The sequence below is a fragment of the Castanea sativa genome, chromosome 4 (assembly GCF_040712315.1).
Source record: "Castanea sativa cultivar Marrone di Chiusa Pesio chromosome 4, ASM4071231v1".
In the NCBI taxonomy this organism is placed as follows: domain Eukaryota; kingdom Viridiplantae; phylum Streptophyta; class Magnoliopsida; order Fagales; family Fagaceae; genus Castanea; species Castanea sativa.
The window spans coordinates 41,944,307-41,965,785 of NC_134016.1; the positions used below are offsets into that span (position 1 = coordinate 41,944,307).

At 33.5% G+C, this 21,479-nt stretch overlaps 1 protein-coding gene across 1 annotated transcript; it reads left to right on the forward strand.

Moving 5' to 3' along the window:
• Nucleotides 1–1,790: 1,790 nt before the first annotated feature.
• Nucleotides 1,791–4,746, forward strand: LOC142630791 (uncharacterized). Its single transcript, XM_075804843.1, has 5 exons — nt 1,791–2,122; nt 3,196–3,441; nt 3,877–3,958; nt 4,125–4,339; nt 4,463–4,746. Exons 1-5 carry the CDS (start codon nt 1,869–1,871, stop codon nt 4,581–4,583), a joined length of 918 nt encoding a protein of 305 aa, XP_075660958.1. The 5' UTR covers nt 1,791–1,868; the 3' UTR covers nt 4,584–4,746.
• Nucleotides 4,747–21,479: the final 16,733 nt, after the last annotated feature.

A 21,479-nucleotide genomic window follows, 5' to 3' on the forward strand; every position in this document is an offset into this window, starting at 1 on the left:
TAACCATTTCTTCTTTGATTTTACTATTTATGCACCAGTATTATTTCTCTTTTATCTTTGCCATTTCACTTTTTACATTGCGTTTCCTGTTGTGATGTTCTTTTTCTTTATCTTAATTGAGTATCTTTAGTTTATTTTGGCTAACAGCAAGCACGTCTCCTTTACTATTGTTATATTATATTTATCTGCCGTAACACTTTTGTGACAGTTTCATCTACCACAGGCATGTCACCAAAGTTCTTCAACAAATGGGCCTTAGTTTGTGCACAAGCCGGTTTGAGGTGAGTTACAATCGGATTGGTCCCAACTCTCCAACCTAGAACCTTTGGGCCTTAGTGTGGCAGGAGGCAGCTCGACCCATAAATCTCAACCACAGTAATCACACAAAATTATAAATTGAAAATTATGACTTTTATATGCTAATTTTGAGAAAATTTATATAAATTGACATCATAAGAATAACATCGACAATTTAAATGTTTTTAATAAAAGTGAGACCCATCCCCTCGACTCCCCTTACAAATTCCTCCAATTTGGGGAAGTTACAAACAGGGGCTAGGAGGAACAAGTATAAGTGTATAACAAACTCCTTCAAATCCCTATCCTTCTCTCTTTAAAAAACAACTAAACAAGGTTCATTAAACCCTATCCCTCTCATTCCTTTTACTTCAATCTCCTCTCTGTTTAACCCAAAAAAAGCTTAAAGATAAGTATGAGGATGACGATTTTTGGGATTTTTTGTGTGTTTAAGTGTCTCTTTCTTCTTTTTTGTTAATAGATGTCATATATATTTGGTATGAAAAAAAAAGTTAACACATCTCCGAATTCGTAAACCAAAAGGGATTTCAAGGTTGTTGATCCTTTTCCTCCTTGCTTCCATCATGTAGATCACATAGAAGTTTATCATATGACTTATATCTTTCCTTCTTGAGTAATGTTACGTTTACAATATTTTTATAACAATTTTATAACAAATTTTAAATGGTAAGTTGATATAGATTTTAATATGAGCTCATTACTGTCACAATTTTTTTTATCACAATAACAATTTGTCACTTAAAATTTATTGTGAGATTGTTGTAAAAATGCTATGCACGTAACATTACTCTTTATTCTTTGCCATACATCTACCATGTAGCACACAACGTCAAACTTAACTCATTATATATATTACACAATCAATGAATTTTTAATAAGAATATTTATTATCATCTAAAAAATTTATTTTTCGTTACTAAACTATATATTGAAAAAAATTTACTTTCTATCTTTAAATTTTACCAAAATTTTTTTCTTTAAACTATTGAAAAAAGTTATTTTTCATCCTTAAACTTTGTAAAGAGGTTTTTTTATAGACAAAATTAATGATAAAAAAATAACTTTTTAAGATTTATGGACAAAAGACAAACTTTTGATAAAATTTAAAAATTAAAATAATATTTTCCCCACAACTTTTAAAGAGATATCTATATATATACGATAATTATTAGTATCCGTTTGGCATGATTAATTTTGTCACTTTATTTTACTATTCAACTTATTTTTGCTACTATTCATGGTATCGCTGCAATTTTTTATACTATTCATAAGTCTCACACTACTATTTCAACTAATTTTTATTTTTATTTATATTATTTTCAATTAAAAGTTTTAAAATTTTACAAAATATACGGATCCTAAATAGATCACTACCCAACCCAAAAAAGAAAAAAAAAAAAGGCGATGAGTTCTACCTAGAAGTGCTTGTCTACTTGACTTCTGTAAATTTTACACAATCCTGTTAAAAACCTCCAAAGGATGTTACTAGTTAGTTACATTGTTGTTAGCAGTTGGCAAGACGCAGCACAAAGTACCCGCCAAACCCAAAAATGTTTGCAACATCTTCCTCGTCCGTTACAGTCCCAACTCTTGTTGTCCCACACTCAACCGTTCCTCCATTATCAACCACCAAAACCCCTCACAATTCCTCTAACCCCATAGTAAACCGCCGGCACCTCCTCACCATCTCTATCTCTATCTCTATCTCTATCACCACCCCTTTTACTCAACCCAATTCTCTAGCTTTACCGGTCGCAGATGCCCGTGGCCTCTTCCAGATGCCCCCATTTCGGCTCACCAATAGGTAATTCAACATACCCAGAAAGAAAAAATGTTTGATTTTGTCTAGCTCAAGCTCATTCTATATGTAATTGCTGAGAATATTGTGTGAAAATTGGAAAAATAATAATGGGTTTTCTAGCTTATGGTTTAGTGAGTCGATTTGTTTTTATTTTTTTTCAGATTTTTTTTTAATATAATAATTTAGGCCACATTGGAGTAATGAGGGAGAGTTGGGTAAATAAATGCCTTAGCTTCATTGGGTTTTATATAGTGTAAATATGCTTTATTAACAGTTGCTTAGGTGCTATAGCTTGAGCTTGGCGATTAAATTCCATCATATGGTTATATGGGTCAATACAAACAATAACAATGTTATCTTTTCCGAGGAAAATTAACTGAAACCATGTGGATGCATACTGTAGCTTAATTGGCACCTCCCTATGCACAAAGTGTATGGAGTTTAGGGGGGAAAAGAGTTCAAGCTATAAGTTAGTAGCATATTGTAACTATAAAAAATAAAAAAAAGATGTGGTTGCATACCAGTTGGTTCATCGGTCAATGTAATCACATAATTGAATTTAATTGGAAAACCTAATAGACAACAGCTATATAACTCTACACTTACACCACTTCATAATTTTTCACTGATAAGTGTATTTTGACTATTCAACCATTAAATCACGTTATCCCCTTTTACCCTCTATGGTTGCAAAGTATCAAGATGATTAGAGATGAATAACTTTCTCATCATAAAATGTTTAAAGTTTAAGGTTTTTATTTTTTATTTTTATCGACTCTAAAGTTTATGCATAAAAATTGTGGATCCGATAGTAAATAACATTTGATTAACTCGAAATTTGGTGTGCATATTAAGAGCAATGAGAATCTGTAATCCAATGGTTGAATTGTTAAATTTTAATCATATAAAAAGTTATGGACGGCTGTAATATTGCAAAGTGTTAAACTAAGTATAACTTGATTCTAAACCTGTATACCATAGTTTCATAGTTTCCTATATTTTTCTTATCAAGAAAATGAGCAATAGTACTGCTGTTATTGTTTCTTGTATTTGTTGGTAATTGCTGTTGTGGGAAGGTATTTTTTGGTGAGGGCTGGGGAGTCTGAGTATGAGAGCTTGGGAATCATTAATACAAATCCAGTTGCGAAGACTTCAATGGATAGTGGGTTGTCAGAGAAAGGGAAGAAGCAGATTGTTCGGGCTGCTTTTGAACTTAAGGCAATGGGGGCTTGTGAAAAAGGATGTTGGATTTGGCCTTCTATTACTCAAAGAGCTTATCAGGCAGCAGAGATCATTGCATCAGTTAATGGAGTCAGTCGAAGGTCTGTGAAATTTTTTTTTTTCAATTGAATCAATTATTTAGAGTTAAATAGAATGCGGAGCTTTTTTGTGTGTGTGTGTGTGTGTGTGTGAAGAAAAATGAGATTTGGTGGTAGCTGGAATTAAATGGTGCTGGGTATCAAACTATAAACTCAGATGCCCTGTTTAGTTGCTTGGAATGATGTTGGAAGAGAAAGGGATTATTTGATCTGTTGTCCAATAACACCGAACCTCTACATGTTAAAATGATCTTTAGTCTGCTTATGTATTCACTCTAACAATGGAAGAGAGTATTTGAACTTCTGTTTCCTATAATCTAAGTGGAATTTATGATTTCAAAGACGAATCTTGAATGATAATTTGCAATGCAAGTATCTGATTATTCAATTTCATTGCAACCTGTTCTGTCAAAGAGTTAATCTTTTCTATGCTTTCAGTTATATAGTCCCAGAGTACAGCTTTCTGGATGCTCGTGGATTGGGAGCTTATGAAGGAAAAAACTTGGAATCTGTTTCAGAAGTAGGATTTCTGCATATACTCTTTCTTCAAATTAGTAGTGATATGACTTAATATCTACCTGAAACAGATTTTTTCTTTCCTTTTCTTCTGTAATGCTTCATATTACCCTATTTACAAATGTCAGTATCCTTATAGATGCAAAATTGCTTGCTTCGAAATGCTTCAGGTATATGCATCAGATGGTATTTCTACAACCATCAAACCTCCTCCTATCGATGATGGAACCCCAAATGAGAGTGTTGCAGATGTATTTGTTCGGGTAACACAACTCATGTCAATTCTTGAGACTCAATATTCTGGTGACACGGTTATTATTGTCTCACCAGACTCTGATAACTTGACAATCCTTCAAGCTGGTTTGGTTGGACTTGACCTGCGAAGGTAACTGGATAGTCCACAGCTCTTCTTATGGTATCTATAAAGGACCCACTTTTCTTATCAAATTCTTAAACAAAGTAAATAAACATTAAGTGAGCCATGAATTCTTTTCCCTATCAATTTCAGGCATCGGGATCTTTCTTTTGCCCCCGGTGAAGTCCGATTTGTTGACACCAAAAGCATTCCTACTTACAAGCAGCCTGCATCTGCGGTGTATAAATGTTACAATCCACCAAATTGTAATTAATTTTTTAATCTTGTTGTAATTAGTATTTAAGCAGTGGTGATAGATGTGGCAGATTGTCTACATCTTCTCTATTGGTTATCATCATCACTGTCATCTGTACAGTCCTTTCACATTTATACATCGGAAATTCCATAGAATTAATAAATTTAAAATATGGGCTTAATACTTTTTTGTGGTGCCCAAGCGATCGAACAAGACAATGAACCAGTTTCTTTTCATAAAGTCATGACTTCAGATGGCCTATTTTAAAGTGTATGTGGAATGACTTAATTATTCTGCAGTGATGAGCCCATGTTCCAATGATCCTTAAATCTTCAGTACATGGGATTTGGTTTATTCTTCTTTCTTGTCACTGCTCAAGTAAACTTAGAGGCTCAGAAACTGGCTAATTTGATCTCAATTGTCTGTGGACAAATTTATTCACTTTGTTGTGGCAGCTTGCAGCCTTTATCTCTCCTACGAACCTTTTCAGGTACAGCCAAGTCTAGATGTTTTTTCTAGCTTCTCAAACCTTGCACGTTTTATAAACAGATTATCCCATTGATAAATGCTTTTTTATATACTAATGTTACTTACATTTAGTCAAATTATCTCTGGACAATTATACTCAATCCATTGTGGCAGCTTATACTCTCTATTGCTCCTCTGAGCCTTAACATGTACAGCCAAGTTTTAGGAATTGTTTCACCAGAAGAAGCTTTTTTTATTTTGAAAGTTCTTTGAACGTTTCATCTTATTCATAGGAGCTTCTTATATTCTTATTTTACTTATATATTACTTATAATAATTAAATAAAAAAAAACTATATTTGATCAAATCATGGTTTTTTGTGTTGTGCTAAAGTGCGGAATGCTGGTCCTTATTGTTTGGTGTGGTATCTATGGTGGGAGAGAAATAGGAGGATGTTTGATGATCAAGAATAATTCATGGAGAATTTTAAATCTGAATTTGTTGAGTTGTTATTTTATTGGATTTCATTCTTTGATGTTCGTAGGCCTCCAATGTTATCTGATTTCATTGATTCTTTGTACTTGTAACATGTTTTAGGAACTTTAGGGAATACATCCAGCATACTTCATAAGTTTATCTTGTATGTTTCCTATCTGATTAATGAAATTATTTATTTCCTACAATTTAATTTTTCAAAATTTCCTGTTTCCGAGTACTAGTGTGTAATTTAAGTCTATACTCCTTTGGATGGCCTCCTTTTTATAATATAGTAAAGGCCATTCTACTGGTCATAAAGTCAATGCTGGAAAAATAATGGTGCATTTTCATTTTTCGTTTTATCTATGCAGTGAACTAGTCACTATAGATGTGTTGCACCAAGTGACTCCTGGCATGAAGTGGGTTGTACTTCTATCCCTCACCTTCAGAGTGTCTCCTGTGCCTGCTCCATGGAGCAGGCCTAAAGATAATTTTCACACCTTCAGGAGGTACCTAGGTTCATTATAACTTGGGTGGGGCATTTTCTTGGAAACCCTTAAGATTCCATCGTTTGTACAATGAACTTGAGGCCATAATTGGGAAGCTTTAGACCGCATGTATTGCAACCTAAGTTTGTTAGGTTCCATACTCACCTTTCACTAACATTGGACAGTACAGCACCCAAGATTCACTGCTTTCACCAAGTCCATAGTTGCTGTACAATTTGAGTGTTGTGTGAATGTGGTGTGGTGGGTGCTCTTTTAATAAAGGTGATGCTATAAGGTGGAGAACAGTTTAGCATATTCACAGATTAGGCAAGTTTTCACTTTTGTCATTTTACATTCATGAATGTTTCACTTTCACATTGTCATGTTATGCGCGGTGCCCGTTAACAACTCTGTTGACTTTTTTCTGACAACTTTTTTGTTTTTTTTTTTGCAACTTTATGTTTTTTTTTTTTTTCAATTTTATAAGTACTTTTATGTCTTTTTCTTTTATTTATCTCATTTTTTTATTAAACCCACCTTAAAAAACCTTAACAAGAACTACACGGTGCTTGTTAACATCTTATTTATTTTGTTTTGAAGCAGAGGGTATGTTTCAGAATGTGATTCTTCTGCTGCTGCTACCACAGCCAACTGTAGGATTGATTTGTCATTAGTTGTGCAGTTTTCCAACTTGCAAATTCGCTTTATGTGTGTGCTATTCAAAACATAGAATTTGAAGTCAAAAAGTGATCTATATTCTTTAGCTCATCAAATTCCTTCATGCTTCTGTTTTTCCCATTCACACCTATTGGTTGGCTTGACTAATACTTTCAAACAAAAGGAAGCATACGATCAAGAGTTATCTGTGGGAGAAAAAGAATTGAAGTCTATTAATTTCTCTTTGATTAAAGTCTTTAATTTGCTTGCTTTGAGTAATGTCTGGATTCTTGGTTGCAGCTTCCTAAATGTTTGTGGATTTGAGGCTCAAGAAGACAATGAAGTTGTAATTTGTTTTTAAAATATGACTATTGTTATTTTAGTGCCATGAAATTTTAGGGGTCATAATAAACCTGCCTTTATGAAGCATAATTTCTCTTCTTCACTGCTTATTCTTCCTCTTGCCTAGTGGAGTTCATTGAGTGGTATATATGCATGTCAGTCTTGTCATAGGCACTAATTAAAAAAAATTCTCTATTGTATGTAGAATAGTATCTTCCCAAGCATCTAGTACCTTGGTATTCATGTTAATTAGTGCTATTGCCTTACCAAATTCCAACAATTGGCAACCCTACCAGCTTATTCAGTTTGATTTTATCTACAAAAGTTACGGAGTATTTTTTTTTTTTTTTTGGGATAGATAACTCAAAAGTTGGATGTAGGAGGGATTTGAACTCTGGATGTCTTTATTTAAAACTCTAGGAAGTGTCAACCAGTTAAACTATAAAGTTCTTGGCAATTACTTAATATTTTTTTTCTTTTTTTTTGAGAATCAATTACTTAGTATTTTGTTATTGTTATTTGAATACTAACTCAGTGCCGCCCTAGGCTTAGGCCAATTAGGCCATTGCCTAGGGCCCCCTTCTAGAGAAGGCCCCAAATTTGGGAGCAATTTTTATTTTTATTTTTTATATACAAATATTTTTGGGAGATATTAAAACATTTTAGTTTATATTTTTTTCACTATTAAGAAGACTCAAAGAATTAAGTAATCCTAAAAATAGAGATAAGACAAATTTAAATAAATAGGTCTTACAAATAGACGTGTTATTAATCACAAGTAATTTTCATTTATTTAATTATTTTTATACAAGATAAAAATTTTGCTCTAGTCTAATCTAAGTATATGTGTACGAAACTCTCTCCTAGAGACTTAAATCTCAGTCATTGCCACCCCACACCCACAAAAATTTATATTTGTGGAGTGATCACTGCTCCAAGGGTGCATGACGGTCTCCATAACTTTTATAATTTAATGTGACAATGAATATGATAAGTGAATTTCAACAAACTATTGAATGCATTTTTGAATGAATATTTGTGATTGATGATATATCTTTGTAATTCTCATATTGTAAATTTTATAATATTTCTAGTATTTTTGTAAGCCTCATGTCATTGATCACATTCATTATAACAACAGTTTGTACTAAAATTGTTATAACTTTAGCATTTTCTCAAAAAAATATCATATTAAAAAGTAAAAAGAATGGATTTTAAAAATATTATTGTATAAAATACTAGTTAAATATTATTTAAGTGATAACAAAAATACCTCATTTAAAAATTTCGCCTTAGACCTCCAAAATGCTTGGGCCGGCCTGTACTAACTCGACACCTTTGTCAGCAGGTTATCTAACCTCTTTGTATAGACTGGTATTTGTCCTTGATTAGATCATTCACTGTGTAATCATGATTTTACACATGAACATATCTTGCAATACGTAAACAGTTTGTTTTATTCTTGTCATGAATCTTTCAGGCTTTTGAGTACTGGTTGTGACTGGTTTTTTATGGCTAGGGCTCCTCAAGATGGTTTTCAAAACAACAATCTATGGTCCTTGACATGAAGTTTTTGTCGGAACCAAGCATGGTGTGAAAGCAAAGCATGTGAGCTTGTTAGGCCAAAACTTGATTGACATACTCTGGACCTCCATTTTTGCCTGGGCCCCCAATATATTCCACACAGATAACATGGACATGTAGTAAACAACACTCCTCTATATGAAAGTAGAGTTGAAAAAAAAAAGAGAGAAGAAAGAAAGTACTGTGTAGAATTTATTCCAAAGTCATCATAAGTACAATTTGAGAGCCGGATATACGGTGTTCATATACTTTGCTACTTTTCTTGAAATGCAAAGGGTGCTCTTTTTGTAAGAATTGTAGAGGTTTTATGTTCAAATCTCAAACCCAACATTCATAATATTAATAATCGGAGAGAATATTACTCCAACAAAAAGAACATGAGATTGAAGAACCCTTTACTTCTAGAAAAAAGAAAAGAAAAAAAAGAACATCTTTTTGGGTCGTAGTCATACCTCAAGGAACATTCGTTCAACCATACATAAGATTTGAAGTAAATATTGCAAATTGGAAAATTTAAAATCAAACAATACACAGGGTTTTTGGCTCTTCTTTATGAAGACTAGATAAACACCTCTGCAGAAAAAGTGTCATAAAGCAAATCTAGTTCCAAGTTCCAACACGTCAGCCATGGATTCTCTTCTCCCATAGCTATCATCTCCATTGCTTTTAGAACAAAATCTCACTTTATTCGTGGCCATATAACCATGAAAAATAAGTCTATCATTGTGATCTTCAGCGTGATCAAAGTCAGTGGAATATGAAGTAATAGCAATGACTTATGGCTGAAGTATATATATCACTACAACAAAATGTATTTTCAGTGACAAAAAAAATCGTCATTAAAATTTCAGTATTTCGTCATTAAGAACCTTTAGTGACGAAATTGGACTTTTAGTGACAAAATTCATTTTGACGCTGAAACCCCGTCACTAAAAGTCCAATTTGATTTTTTTTTTTTTAACTTTTAGAGATGAAAACGTTTCATCACTAAATGTTTTCCTCACTAAAAACACCATTCAGTGACGAAAATATTTCGTCACTAAAAACACTTTAGTTTATTAAATCATATTTAGTGACAAATAATTTCGTTACTAAAACTATTTATCGGGTACATATAGTGACGAAAAAGTTCGTCACTAAAACTATTTTTAAGAAAATCCATGCACATATAGCGATGAAAATTTTCGTCACTAAAACCGTTTCTTACAAAATTTTGTTACATTTAGTGACGAAATATTTCGTCACTAAAACTTATTTTCTGTTTTTATTTTTTTCATGGTTTTGATATTAACTTGTAACCTGTTATAACATTACTAAAACCTCACATTTGAATAATACATTTATTTCAACAACACATTTATAAAAAAAGATCCATACATTCCACAAGTAAAAAATAAAACAAGTATCTAATTCAAACTCCTTCCATACAATAATTGTTTTCAACATATACAATAACTCAAGATGTTTTATAACAATACAAAAAGTATAGCATAATATAATTAGAACTAACGGAAGATGTCCTCATATGTCTTCAACTAATGCCAAAAGTAAATCTCCTTAAAACCACCAATAAGAAATCTGCACAAATATAAAACCAATACTACATTAAAATCATAAAGTAAAAACATTAATTATGTTAGAAGAAACATTTCTAACAATACATTAAGAGTAGTCACACCATGTAATGTGGGTCAATTGCTAAAAGAAAGTACTAACCAAAACATGTTTTAACTTGAAGTTGAACCACCCCCATAGGTAAGAGCGTCATCATAACCATTCCTCCTTAAAAAGTTAAGAATATTCTTTTGGACCTCTTCTTGCTTAGCTCGCTCCTCTTGGTCCCTAGCTCGCTCCTCTTGGTCCCTAGCTCTTGCGTCTTTGAGCTCAATGATCTCATTTTCTAACCGTTGAATATACTCCACCGAGGAATTAGATGAGGCGGTGGTTACTAGAGAAGAGGAAGGGCTCATGCCAAGTTCTTTTACAATACCAGACTTCTTCTTAAAAACCAAGTTTGAGATCTCCTCTTGTGTAAGGGGAATTGCATTAGGATCTTGACAATGATCTTCTTGCACTTTGAAAATATTTTCCTATCATTTGAAAAAGAGAAAGAAACAAACAATCACAACATTAATAATACATATGTTATAGCTTTACAAACATGATAGAGATGGAATGATAAGGATGGAATGATATACATACATATGTCGCTTAATCCTCATGGTGCATCCACATATTTGTATTTGGATTGAAATGAACATCTTTGAAGATTTTTGCCAATTCAGAAACTTGACCGTCATTACTATTTGTCTGATTAATTAACATTCAAGTGTTAGATAGTTATACTTAATTAATCACAACATGTAATATACTAAAGTTTAAGAAAAATGAAAAAATACGCACCTCCTTATCAACCCTAACAGCAAGTGCCTTTGTCCCGCATCTATGTTTGCCTGAAATTTTCTTCCTATTTTCAGAGTTCTTTATTGATTTTTCCTAATAAACAACATTCAAGATATCTATTAAATCATGAATAAAACAGTATACATTTACTTTATCTAAGTATTAATCTAATTAGTTTACAACATAATATAGTAAACATTGGATAATAATAATATATGCATAAATAATTTACCAGCCAATCCTTATTGGTCCATCTCTCATCAATGAGTTCAGTCCACAGCTCAAGTTTGGCATTCTTTGGCGGGTGGCTTCTTGCATAGTCAGCACCATGAGATTATACGAGCTTTTTATAAGCTTGATGCAACTTGTAGGAGCTGGAACTCAATAATCTTCTACATTTTGTATTTAATGTTTTCGTTACCAAGTTGGAATCCTCTTGTAGCTCACACTGATCCTGTAAAATGAAGTGTATATGTATTATAAAAATACTATTATATGAATTTAATATGCTTAGTGACAACAAAAACGAGTTAGACGTTAAAAATTTACCGCAATATTTGAAGCACCACATCTCTAGTAGCAGCATCAACATTTTTCCAATTTTTCACGTTGTAACTGGACAAATTACTTCGCACTTGTAAGCCAATTTGATTGACAAGCTTGCACGCATTCTTCCCAACAGGAGCATCATATTCTGTAGCTATACATACTAGTAACTTACCATTTTTTTCAACAAGTGCCCGTACTGCTATACCACGTGTTGTTCCACGGGTATTTCTGCTAGCAGATCCTATTTAAACATTATTAATGTTAAGAAATTATACATTCCATGTATATTATAACTAAATTAAGTGAAGTATAATCTCAATAGTAAAAACAAGGTGCAGTTGTAATTAAGTATGTTCTATGTAATTACCAGTCGTGCTAGTTAATGCGCCAGTAGTCTGCGCCTCCGCACTAGAAGAACTTTGGATGGGAGGATTTGCTTCAGGAGGTGTTTTTGTAGATTGGACCGTAGATTGAACCACCAGGATAGATGCCTCACCTCGTGAGCGTGTAAGTCGTCCTGGTGCCATCTGTAACTAACAAACATACATATAATGGAACAACAAAGTTATTACAAGTAATGGAACAATAAAATTATTATCATCTATTGTACCTTATGGATTACAGAATTAGATGACTCATCATCATTGTCATCGTCACCAATAGGTGTTACATAATCATCATCTACCACAACACTAGCTCTACTTCTTTTTCCTTTTGCACAATTGGACTGAGCAGTATCCTTTAGAGAAGTTGAGATGTGCTTCAATCCCAAAGCATCAATTCTCTCTTGGTTTTGCCTCATTTTATCCAATCTTGCCATCTCATACCTCGGTATGTTATGAGTGTATTTGGCATTTTTTGGCATTTTTTGAAACTATGTATTGATGTCATCAAGTTCAAAATAAGTACAAAACATCTCAATAACAATTACTACTAACTTTACATATCATAGTCTACGCCATTATCCATATCAAGCAATTAACTTTACATATCATAGTCTACGCCATTATCCATATCAAGCAATTCACAAGTGCAAAATTTGAACACAAGTACTACTAACTCAACACAACAAATGACCACATCAATATCCATATTAAGTTCAAGATAAGTACAAAACAATTGCTACTTAGACAAGCATAAAACTTTAAGATAAGCACACAACATTTAAGACAATTGTTATGAACTCTACATATCATAATCCATATCAAGATCAACATCAGGTATGTCATGCTCTTCATTTTGATTAGCATCTCTTGATTTCCACCTTTAAGAACAACCTCAGTTTCAACATCACCCATACAATAGTCAATAATATTGTCCTCAACATTGATAGAGACAACATCAACAATCGCTTCTTGTTGAAATGCGTCACTATCTTCTGTATTATCATTGGATTCTCCATTCCCGACTTCCAGGACATCAAACACTCTCCTATGTTGGATGGATTGCACAATTTTCCAAGGTTCACCCAATTTGGTATCTTGAAGGTAAAAAACTTGTCTCGCTTGACTAGGAAGTATAAAAGGGTCATTTTCATACCATCGACTTGTAACATCAATGCTTGTGCAGTGTGCATTGGTTCTTATCGTTCTTCTTCGACCATTGGTACCAGTATTGTACCATTCACACTAGAACAAAACAACTTTATGGCGAAACACATACTCCAATTCCCAAATTTTGCACACATGACCAAAGAAGTCGTGCATTTCTCCCTCATGGTCCCTTTCCGTACATACACCACTGTTTTGGGTTACACGACGATTGTCTAGGTCCCTTGTATGGAATTTTACACCATTGACCATACAAACTGTGTACTCCTTCACATGCGGCTTAGAACCATTTGCTAATGACCATAACTCTTTAGTAACTTCTGGTGACTCGTTAACTTTCAATCTATTCATCTCTAATGACATACAACAAGTGATATTAATTAGTAATAAGTAATGATGAAACTATTTAAATGTTTAATTTTTATTAGTGTGTGATTAAATTTCAAATATCTTACACATTCTCTGAACCACTTGGGAAACTCTTGTCATTGGATTTGAGTTATGGCTTCTCCAGTAGGATTATGCAATGTACTTTTATGTTCACTGTTAAAAATAAGGTGATTTATTTTCAGCTAAGTATTGCAAATAATATTCAAAACTTGATCAAACAATACATGCACATGAAATCACATACTTTAAATAAGGCTCTAGCTCAGGACTATTGTACAATAAGTACCAATGAGCAGTATCAAGCAATGCACGAGATAAGTTGCCATCATTCTGCCTACCACCTGTAGGTCGGGCAGTCTGTGAAAAAACTATCAATCCTTCACTAGATTCACCAAAATCTTCATTTCTTTCTATTCGATTATGCACAGTTTCGATCCCATCAATATACAAAGACCAGTTGTTAATACATTCTTTGAGAATGTAAGCCTCTGCAATCGAACCTTCTAGTCGAGCTCGATTCGAAATGTATCTTTTCAATTTTCCAAGGTACCTACGAGGAAAAAATACACACATTATGTGATTTTATACCACGTGGGAAAGATACAATTGATGGATGCATTAAAGGGTCTAATTACCTTTCAATTGGGTACATCTACCGATATTGTACCGGGCCTCCTAGAATTGCTTCTCGAGGCAAGTGAACAGCAAGGTGGACCATAACATCAAAGAATGCTGGAGGAAAGAATTTCTCAAACTTGCATAGTATAAGAACTATACGTTCTTCTAGTTTCTCCAATTCACTCCGCTTTAGGGTCCTTGAGTATAAGTCTTGAAAGAAGCTGTCCAACTCAAACAATACAATACTAATATCTTTATGTGCAAACCCTCGCAACCCAATTGGAAGAATTCGTTATAGTAACACATGACAGTCGTAGCTTTTCAAACCAGATAATCTACCATTTTTTGCATTCACTAACCTTGATATGTTGGCTGCATAGCCATCCAGATACTTGACTGATTTCAAAAAGTCATAGAAACCATCCCTTTCATTTGGGTTTAATGAAAAAAAAGCCCGAGGCTTGTCATATGATCCATCAGGACGTTGTTTCAAATGCAACGTGTGCCTAAAGATCATATTTTGCAAGTCTATCCGTGCCTTGTCAGTATCCTTGTTTCTCCCTTCAATACCCAACAAAGTATCGTAAGTACTCTCACTAATGTTCTTCTCCACATGCATGACATCAATGTTGTGCTTGAGCTTCTTATTCTTCCAGTATAGAAGCTTATACAAAATACTTACCTTTGACCAATTTGGCTCCCCAATGAGTTATCTCTTCTTATTACTTGGATGCTTTCCTAAAATTATATTTGGCATTCTATCTAATTGCTCTTGTATCTTTCCCACTTGTAACTCTAAAGATCTCTTCCGTTTCTCCGATAAACCATTATGCAACCAACTATGTCTCCAACAATGTTCCATAGGCAAATAAGCTCGATGGTTAATGAATCCAATTTTACTTTCCAAAGCTTCTGAATATGGTTCATCGTTGCAAGTGTAACAAGAATGATAACCCTTTGTCCTCCACCCAGACACGTTACCAGATCCAGGATAGTCATATATTGTCCACAACAAAGTTGCACGCATCTGAAAATGCTCTTTACTATAAGTATCATAAGTTTCTACACCTTCTTCCCACAACTCCTTCAACTCGTCAACCAATGATTTCAAGTAAGTATCAATCTCATTTCCTAGTTGATGGGGACCAGGAATAAGCAAGGACAACATAAAATATGGCTCCTTCATAACCAGCCAAGGCGGTAGGTTATAGGGGATAAGTATGACAGGCCACATACTATAGTTGTTGTTCATATTCCCAAAAGAGTTAAATCCATCTGTAGCCAACCCCAACCTTACATTGCGAGGTTCGAGGGCAAAATCAGGATGTTGCAAATCAAACTCCTTCCACTCCTCACTATCAGTCGGATGCCTCATTATCCCATCATCCACTCGTTTGTCTATATACCATCTCATGTCCTTAGTTCTTTGGCCTAACATGTACAATCTCCTCAATCTCGGTGTCAACGGGAAGTAACGCAATACCTTATGAGGAATCTTTTTACCTTGGGCACGTGTATCCTTGTACCTAGGCGTCTCACACACCGGACATTTATCAAGGTTTTCATTTTCCTTCCAAAATAGTGCACACTCATTTTTGCATGCATCTATATGCTTATATGACATGCCCAAGTCACTTAATATCTTCTTTGCTTCATAAGTTGACCTTGGAACCAAGTTATCTTTTGGTAAAACCTTTGTCTGCAATTCTAGCATCATATCAAGTCCCTTATTACTCAAGTTGGTCATTACCTTTACATTCAACATCTCAATAACAAACTTCAAGATAGAATAATCAGTGCAACCCGGATACAACTCACGCTTTGCATCTTCCTCAAGTTTGTCAAAATGACGCACCTCCTCATCTTCGTTTGCATTTCTTGGTTCCCCTCTAATTCGGTCACCTACCAAGGCATCGATACCATCCATATGATCACCATCCAACATTTCATTATCATGAATGTTCTCGTTCAATACACGAGGTTCTCCATGATTATACCAATTAACATAAGATTGCATAATCCCACGATGAAGCAAATGGATACGCACAATTTGAAGAGATTGTCGATAGCAGTTCACACAGTGAATACACGGGCACAGAATATTACCACTCAAGTCCACAACCGATCTTGCAAAATTAATAAATGTATTGACCCCTTCAATATATGAACGACTTAATCTGCCATCAGGTGTCTTAGCCATTGGCATCCAACTTTTATCCATGTTTGACTACAATAAGGTAAATGCTACTTTAGTAAAATAAGAATAACTCATGCATAATGTATTCTAACATCTAAGTCTATAAGCTACTTAGATAAAGTTCTATCTCATTCATAAATGCACAAGTATTGAAATCAAATAAAATATTATTCATCACATCTAATCAACAATACTCATTCACATTTGCAAGAAATGAAAAACACTCTCAATATTAGTTTAACCCACCTTATAACACCATGCAAGCCACCCGCTTGCTCCAACAGAACATGCCACCACAAAATCAATCACAAACATCACAAGTATAGAGTTTTACAAGTATTTAAATCAAATAAAATACTATTCATCACATCTAATCAACAATACTCATTAACATTTGCAAGAAATGAAAAACACTCCCAATATTAGTTTAACCCACCTTATAACACCATGCAAGCCACCCGCTTGCTCCAACACAACATACCACCACAAAACCAATCACAAACATCACAAGTATAGAGTTTTACAAGTATTTAAATCAAATAAAATATTATTCATCACATCTAATCAACAATACTCATTAACATTTGCAAGAAATGAAAAACACTCCCAATATTAGTTTAACCCACCTTATAACACCATGCAAGCCACCCGCTTGCTCCAACACAACATACCACCACAAATCCAATTTCCAACATCACACGTATAGAGTTTTATAAGGTTTTCTACTAAAATTTACTTACTTTACTCAAGCTAAGCTTACAACTTTCAAAAAAAATCCAAAGTTATTGCAAACAATGTGTATTTAACCTGCAAAAGAAAAGTTAAATTTATAAGTACTTCAATCTTGAAAATGATCCTCTCATAATAAAAAGAAGCGAAGGCACTAGGTCAGGAGTGATCAATCACTAGTTTTTGCCAAAGGTACACTTACTGTTGAAATGCTTTCCTGCAGAAAGAGAAACAAAATTGAAAATTGAGGAACACAAACAATAATCTAAAATAACTAACTAAACCATAAAACAATAATCTGGCTCTATCAAAGTGAAGACCCAAAATTGAGACCCAAAAACATTTCACAACAATTTCAGCTAACCCAAAAAGGGTACCATCAAAGTCACCAAAATGCTAAAACAATCACCATTCCACAACCACAACCACCATTCTAGTTCACAAACAACAACAGCACAACCCTCATCCAAAACAATCTATACAAAATGAGAACGGTCTCTATTCAAACTTAGACAAACCGTCCCACCACAGAGAACAAATCTCAAACAGAAAATATTGACTGAATTTATTTAGTGTTTCAGCCATCAAACAGAATCATCCACTCTCCTAAGTCTAGTTCTTTCAATTTATCAGCTTAGTTAACACATCTCCACCTTTTTGAAAACAAAATTGCTTACCCAAACAAAAAGATATAGGAGAGTCCTTTAACTATCTAATGAACAATCTAACATCATAGTCATACATCTGTGGATTAAAAGTGATCCTAACTCCATAAGAATTTTTCCCACAGAGTGATTCTCTAATCATATAACAATCATGTAGTCATTGAAAAGAATAAGATAATTAACTGAGATCATACAAATAATCATCAACCATCGCAGAAAACATCATCAATAAGACAATAACAAAACCCCCAATCTTCTATAGAACTATAGAAGTAATCAGATAGCAGAGGAAATACAATCACAAAACAAATTATTATTATTATTATTTCTAAAACTTTATGTTCTCCTATTTTCTTGAAAAAAAAAACAAAAAGGAAAAAAAAATTAACATCAAGCATTTAGAAACAAAAATTAACGAAAAAAAAAAAAACTCAAAAAGGAAAAAAAAAAAAAAAACCTGGAAGCGTCGTGAACTGAAGCGTCGCCGGAAGCGTCACTGGATGGTGTGAACTGAAGCGTCGCCGGATGGTGCGAACTGAAGCGTCGCCGGATGGTGCGACTAAAGCGTTGCCGGCGATTGGGAGTTGAAGCGTCACGATCGGGGCCGGCGTCTGAATCGTTGCGATTGGGAGAGAAGCGTCGCCGGCAAGCTGAAGAGTCGCGATCGGGGCTGGCGTCTGAATCGTCGCGATTGGGAGCTAAAGCGTCGCCGGCGTCTGAATCGTCACGATGGACACGAAATCGGCAACGAATGGGAACCGTCGTCGGCATCTGAATCGTTGCGATGGACACAAAATCGGCGACGAATGGGAACCGTCGCCGATAGAAACCGCCGAATGGAAGCGTCGCCGTCTCGCCGACAGGGACCGTCACCGTCGCCGATTGTGTGTTGATCTGAAGGTTCGGTGTATTTGGTCTGAAGATTCTTTTGTGTGGAAGGCTTTTGGGAGCTGAAATAAAAGAGAGAAATGACAAAATGAAAGGGTTAAGTGACCTAATATACTTAGGTCTTTAGCGATGAACCTTTTCTGTCGCTAATGCCTACTTTGTCGTCGCTAAAGGTATCAGGTTTTTATGTTTTTAGTGGCAAATGTCAATTTCGTCACTATAGAACCAAGGCTTTGTTAAGGTTTTTAGAGACGAAATTCATATTTCGTCACTAAAGCATACTTTTAGTGACGAATTGTGATTTCGTCATTAAAAACATGTAAGTGCAAAACCTACAGTGACAAAATATTTCGTCACTAAAAATTTCAACTTTTAGTGATGAAATATTTCGTCACTATAGATTAATTAAACTCGCGCCAAAGTTTCCCTCCCCTGGCACCCATTTTTCAGATCATAATAGTGACGAAATTTATTTTTCGTCACTAAATGTTATAATTTTTTTCATCATTAGTGACGAAATGCATATTTCGCCACTAAAGCTGTATTTTTAGCAACGAAAAATATTTCCTCACTAATTTTCGTCACTAAAAATACATTTTGTTGTAGATATGGTGCCATGGTGGTATATAGTGATTAGGATTCCTTGTAAGTCTTATTAATGTTATGACAAAAACTACTCTTTTTTTCCATAAAAAAAACAAGAACAAAAAACCTACACTTTTTTGTTTTTTTTATTTTTTATGAGCATGACAAAACCTACTCAAATGTTAAAAAAAAAATAAAAAAAAATCTAAAATGGGCTTACTTTAAAAATAATAGAAGATTGCATCTAGTGTCATATAAGTTTGTTTTGTTTTGTGTTTTTTTTGTAAACCATCATATTATACCATAAACACGACAAAGTCTTAGTTCCAAAATTTTGAGGTTAATTTGATTCAACATATTAGTTATGGTTGGTCGGCGACATATATACATGCATACATACATACATATATACATATATATATATATATATATTTTTTTTTTCCTTCATTCTATTCTATTTAATATCATATACTTTGTTACTTCTTTAATTAAGATATCCTTTTTATTACTTCTACTAATGTGATTTTTGGTCTTCTTCTACTTTCTTTTTTATTTCCTCTACTTAGATCAACTTACTCTTTTTTACTGATGCATTAGACACTCTCCTCTAAACTAAAAATCATCAAATTATAATAAGTAAATTGTTCTTTTAGTCCTTGAGGTAAGTTGGATTATGGTCCTTCAAAAGTAACAGTTTAATCATTTTATTAGTTGCCCGTTATTTTTTATTTTTTGTTTACATGACTAACAAATATGAGGCAACAAACCCTTTTATTTTTAGTAGAAAGAGATAATATTATAAAGTAGAACAACTAGCCCCCATTAGAAGGAACCAAGCGTTCATACATTATACCAACACGGTCCAAATTAAGAAGAAAATACACATTAGATGGAAGCTCAAAATACATAATAAAATCCTAAGCTTGATGAACATTACGTTGGGCAAGTGCATCAACACACTTGTTAGCCTCCCTATAATAGTGGAAAATTCTAACTTTGGGAATTCTCCTCAGAGTTTCTCTACAATCAACCACAATATTAGCATTACAATTGTTAGCAAGATCGAGCCCGTTAAGGAGATCAACAATAATCTTAGTATCAAGCTCAATTTCCACAGCTTTTAAATCAAGAGCAATACAAAAGATAAATTCCATCCCCACCTGCCCATAACTCAGCCGCCACACTTGAGGTGATACCAACAGCTCTACCAAAACCTCAAACTCAATTCCCCTCATGGTCCCTGATTAAATCACCTCCACCAACAAATCTAGGTTGTTCAAGGAGGACCCATGGGTGTTTAATTTGAAATAAAAGGTAATCTTTTTATTTCAATAAGTAAAACGTGGGAAACAAATGCAGCATAAACTATTTGCATGGTTAAGGAGTTACACCCACACAAGCAAAATATCTAAACTAAAAATAATAATAATAATAATAATAATAATAATGATAATAATAATAATAATGAATTGTAAATCAATGAATTCCTCTGCATATGGATTCATTTTGACACAAAAGTGAGCCATAGACATTTGATTTTGAATTTGGATAATTAGTTTGAATAGTTTCAAAAGACCAAATTCTACTCTCTTTTATTCTCTTTTTTTTTTTTTTTTCATGTTTGAGATAATTAAAAACTTAAAACTTAAAACCCGTTAGTCCAATTTATCGCATTTATAGTTTCATTAAGATACCCTTATATTATGCACTCCATTAAAAATTAACCTATTTAATTTTTTTTTCAGAAACGCTTATTTAACTTTTTTGTTAATTATTATTTATAGTAATAAGTGGGTTAATTAAACAAGTCATAAATAAAAAAAATACAGCAAAAAGATAGGAGTAATAGAAAACCCATGCAAACGGAGTGACATTGACTTGTTAAGACGTGACACATTAAACGAAGAGTAACAAGAAAATGAAGTCCACACAAAACACAACTCAACCGCCACCAACTGTTCTATAACTTTCCAAAAAAAAAACTGTTCTATAACTTCTAAAAACCGAAACTATAATTATATGTAGCGCAAAGTAAGTACACTTTATAGGTGGCCGTGGCGAACCAGGAATTGAGATGAGGTATGGTAAAATTTATATAAGATACATATTATGTGAATATATAATATTAGAAATCAATTTTAAAAGATTAAAACTATTCATTTAAATAGTAAGTGATATTTAATGTAATTATACAAAACATATTTATTCATAATATTGTATTTATCTATTAAGATATTTCTCACCTGAATGATTTATTTTTAATTTTTTTAAAGTCAAAACTCAAGTTATGACTATTAGTAATTTGATAAATAGTGAGTATAATA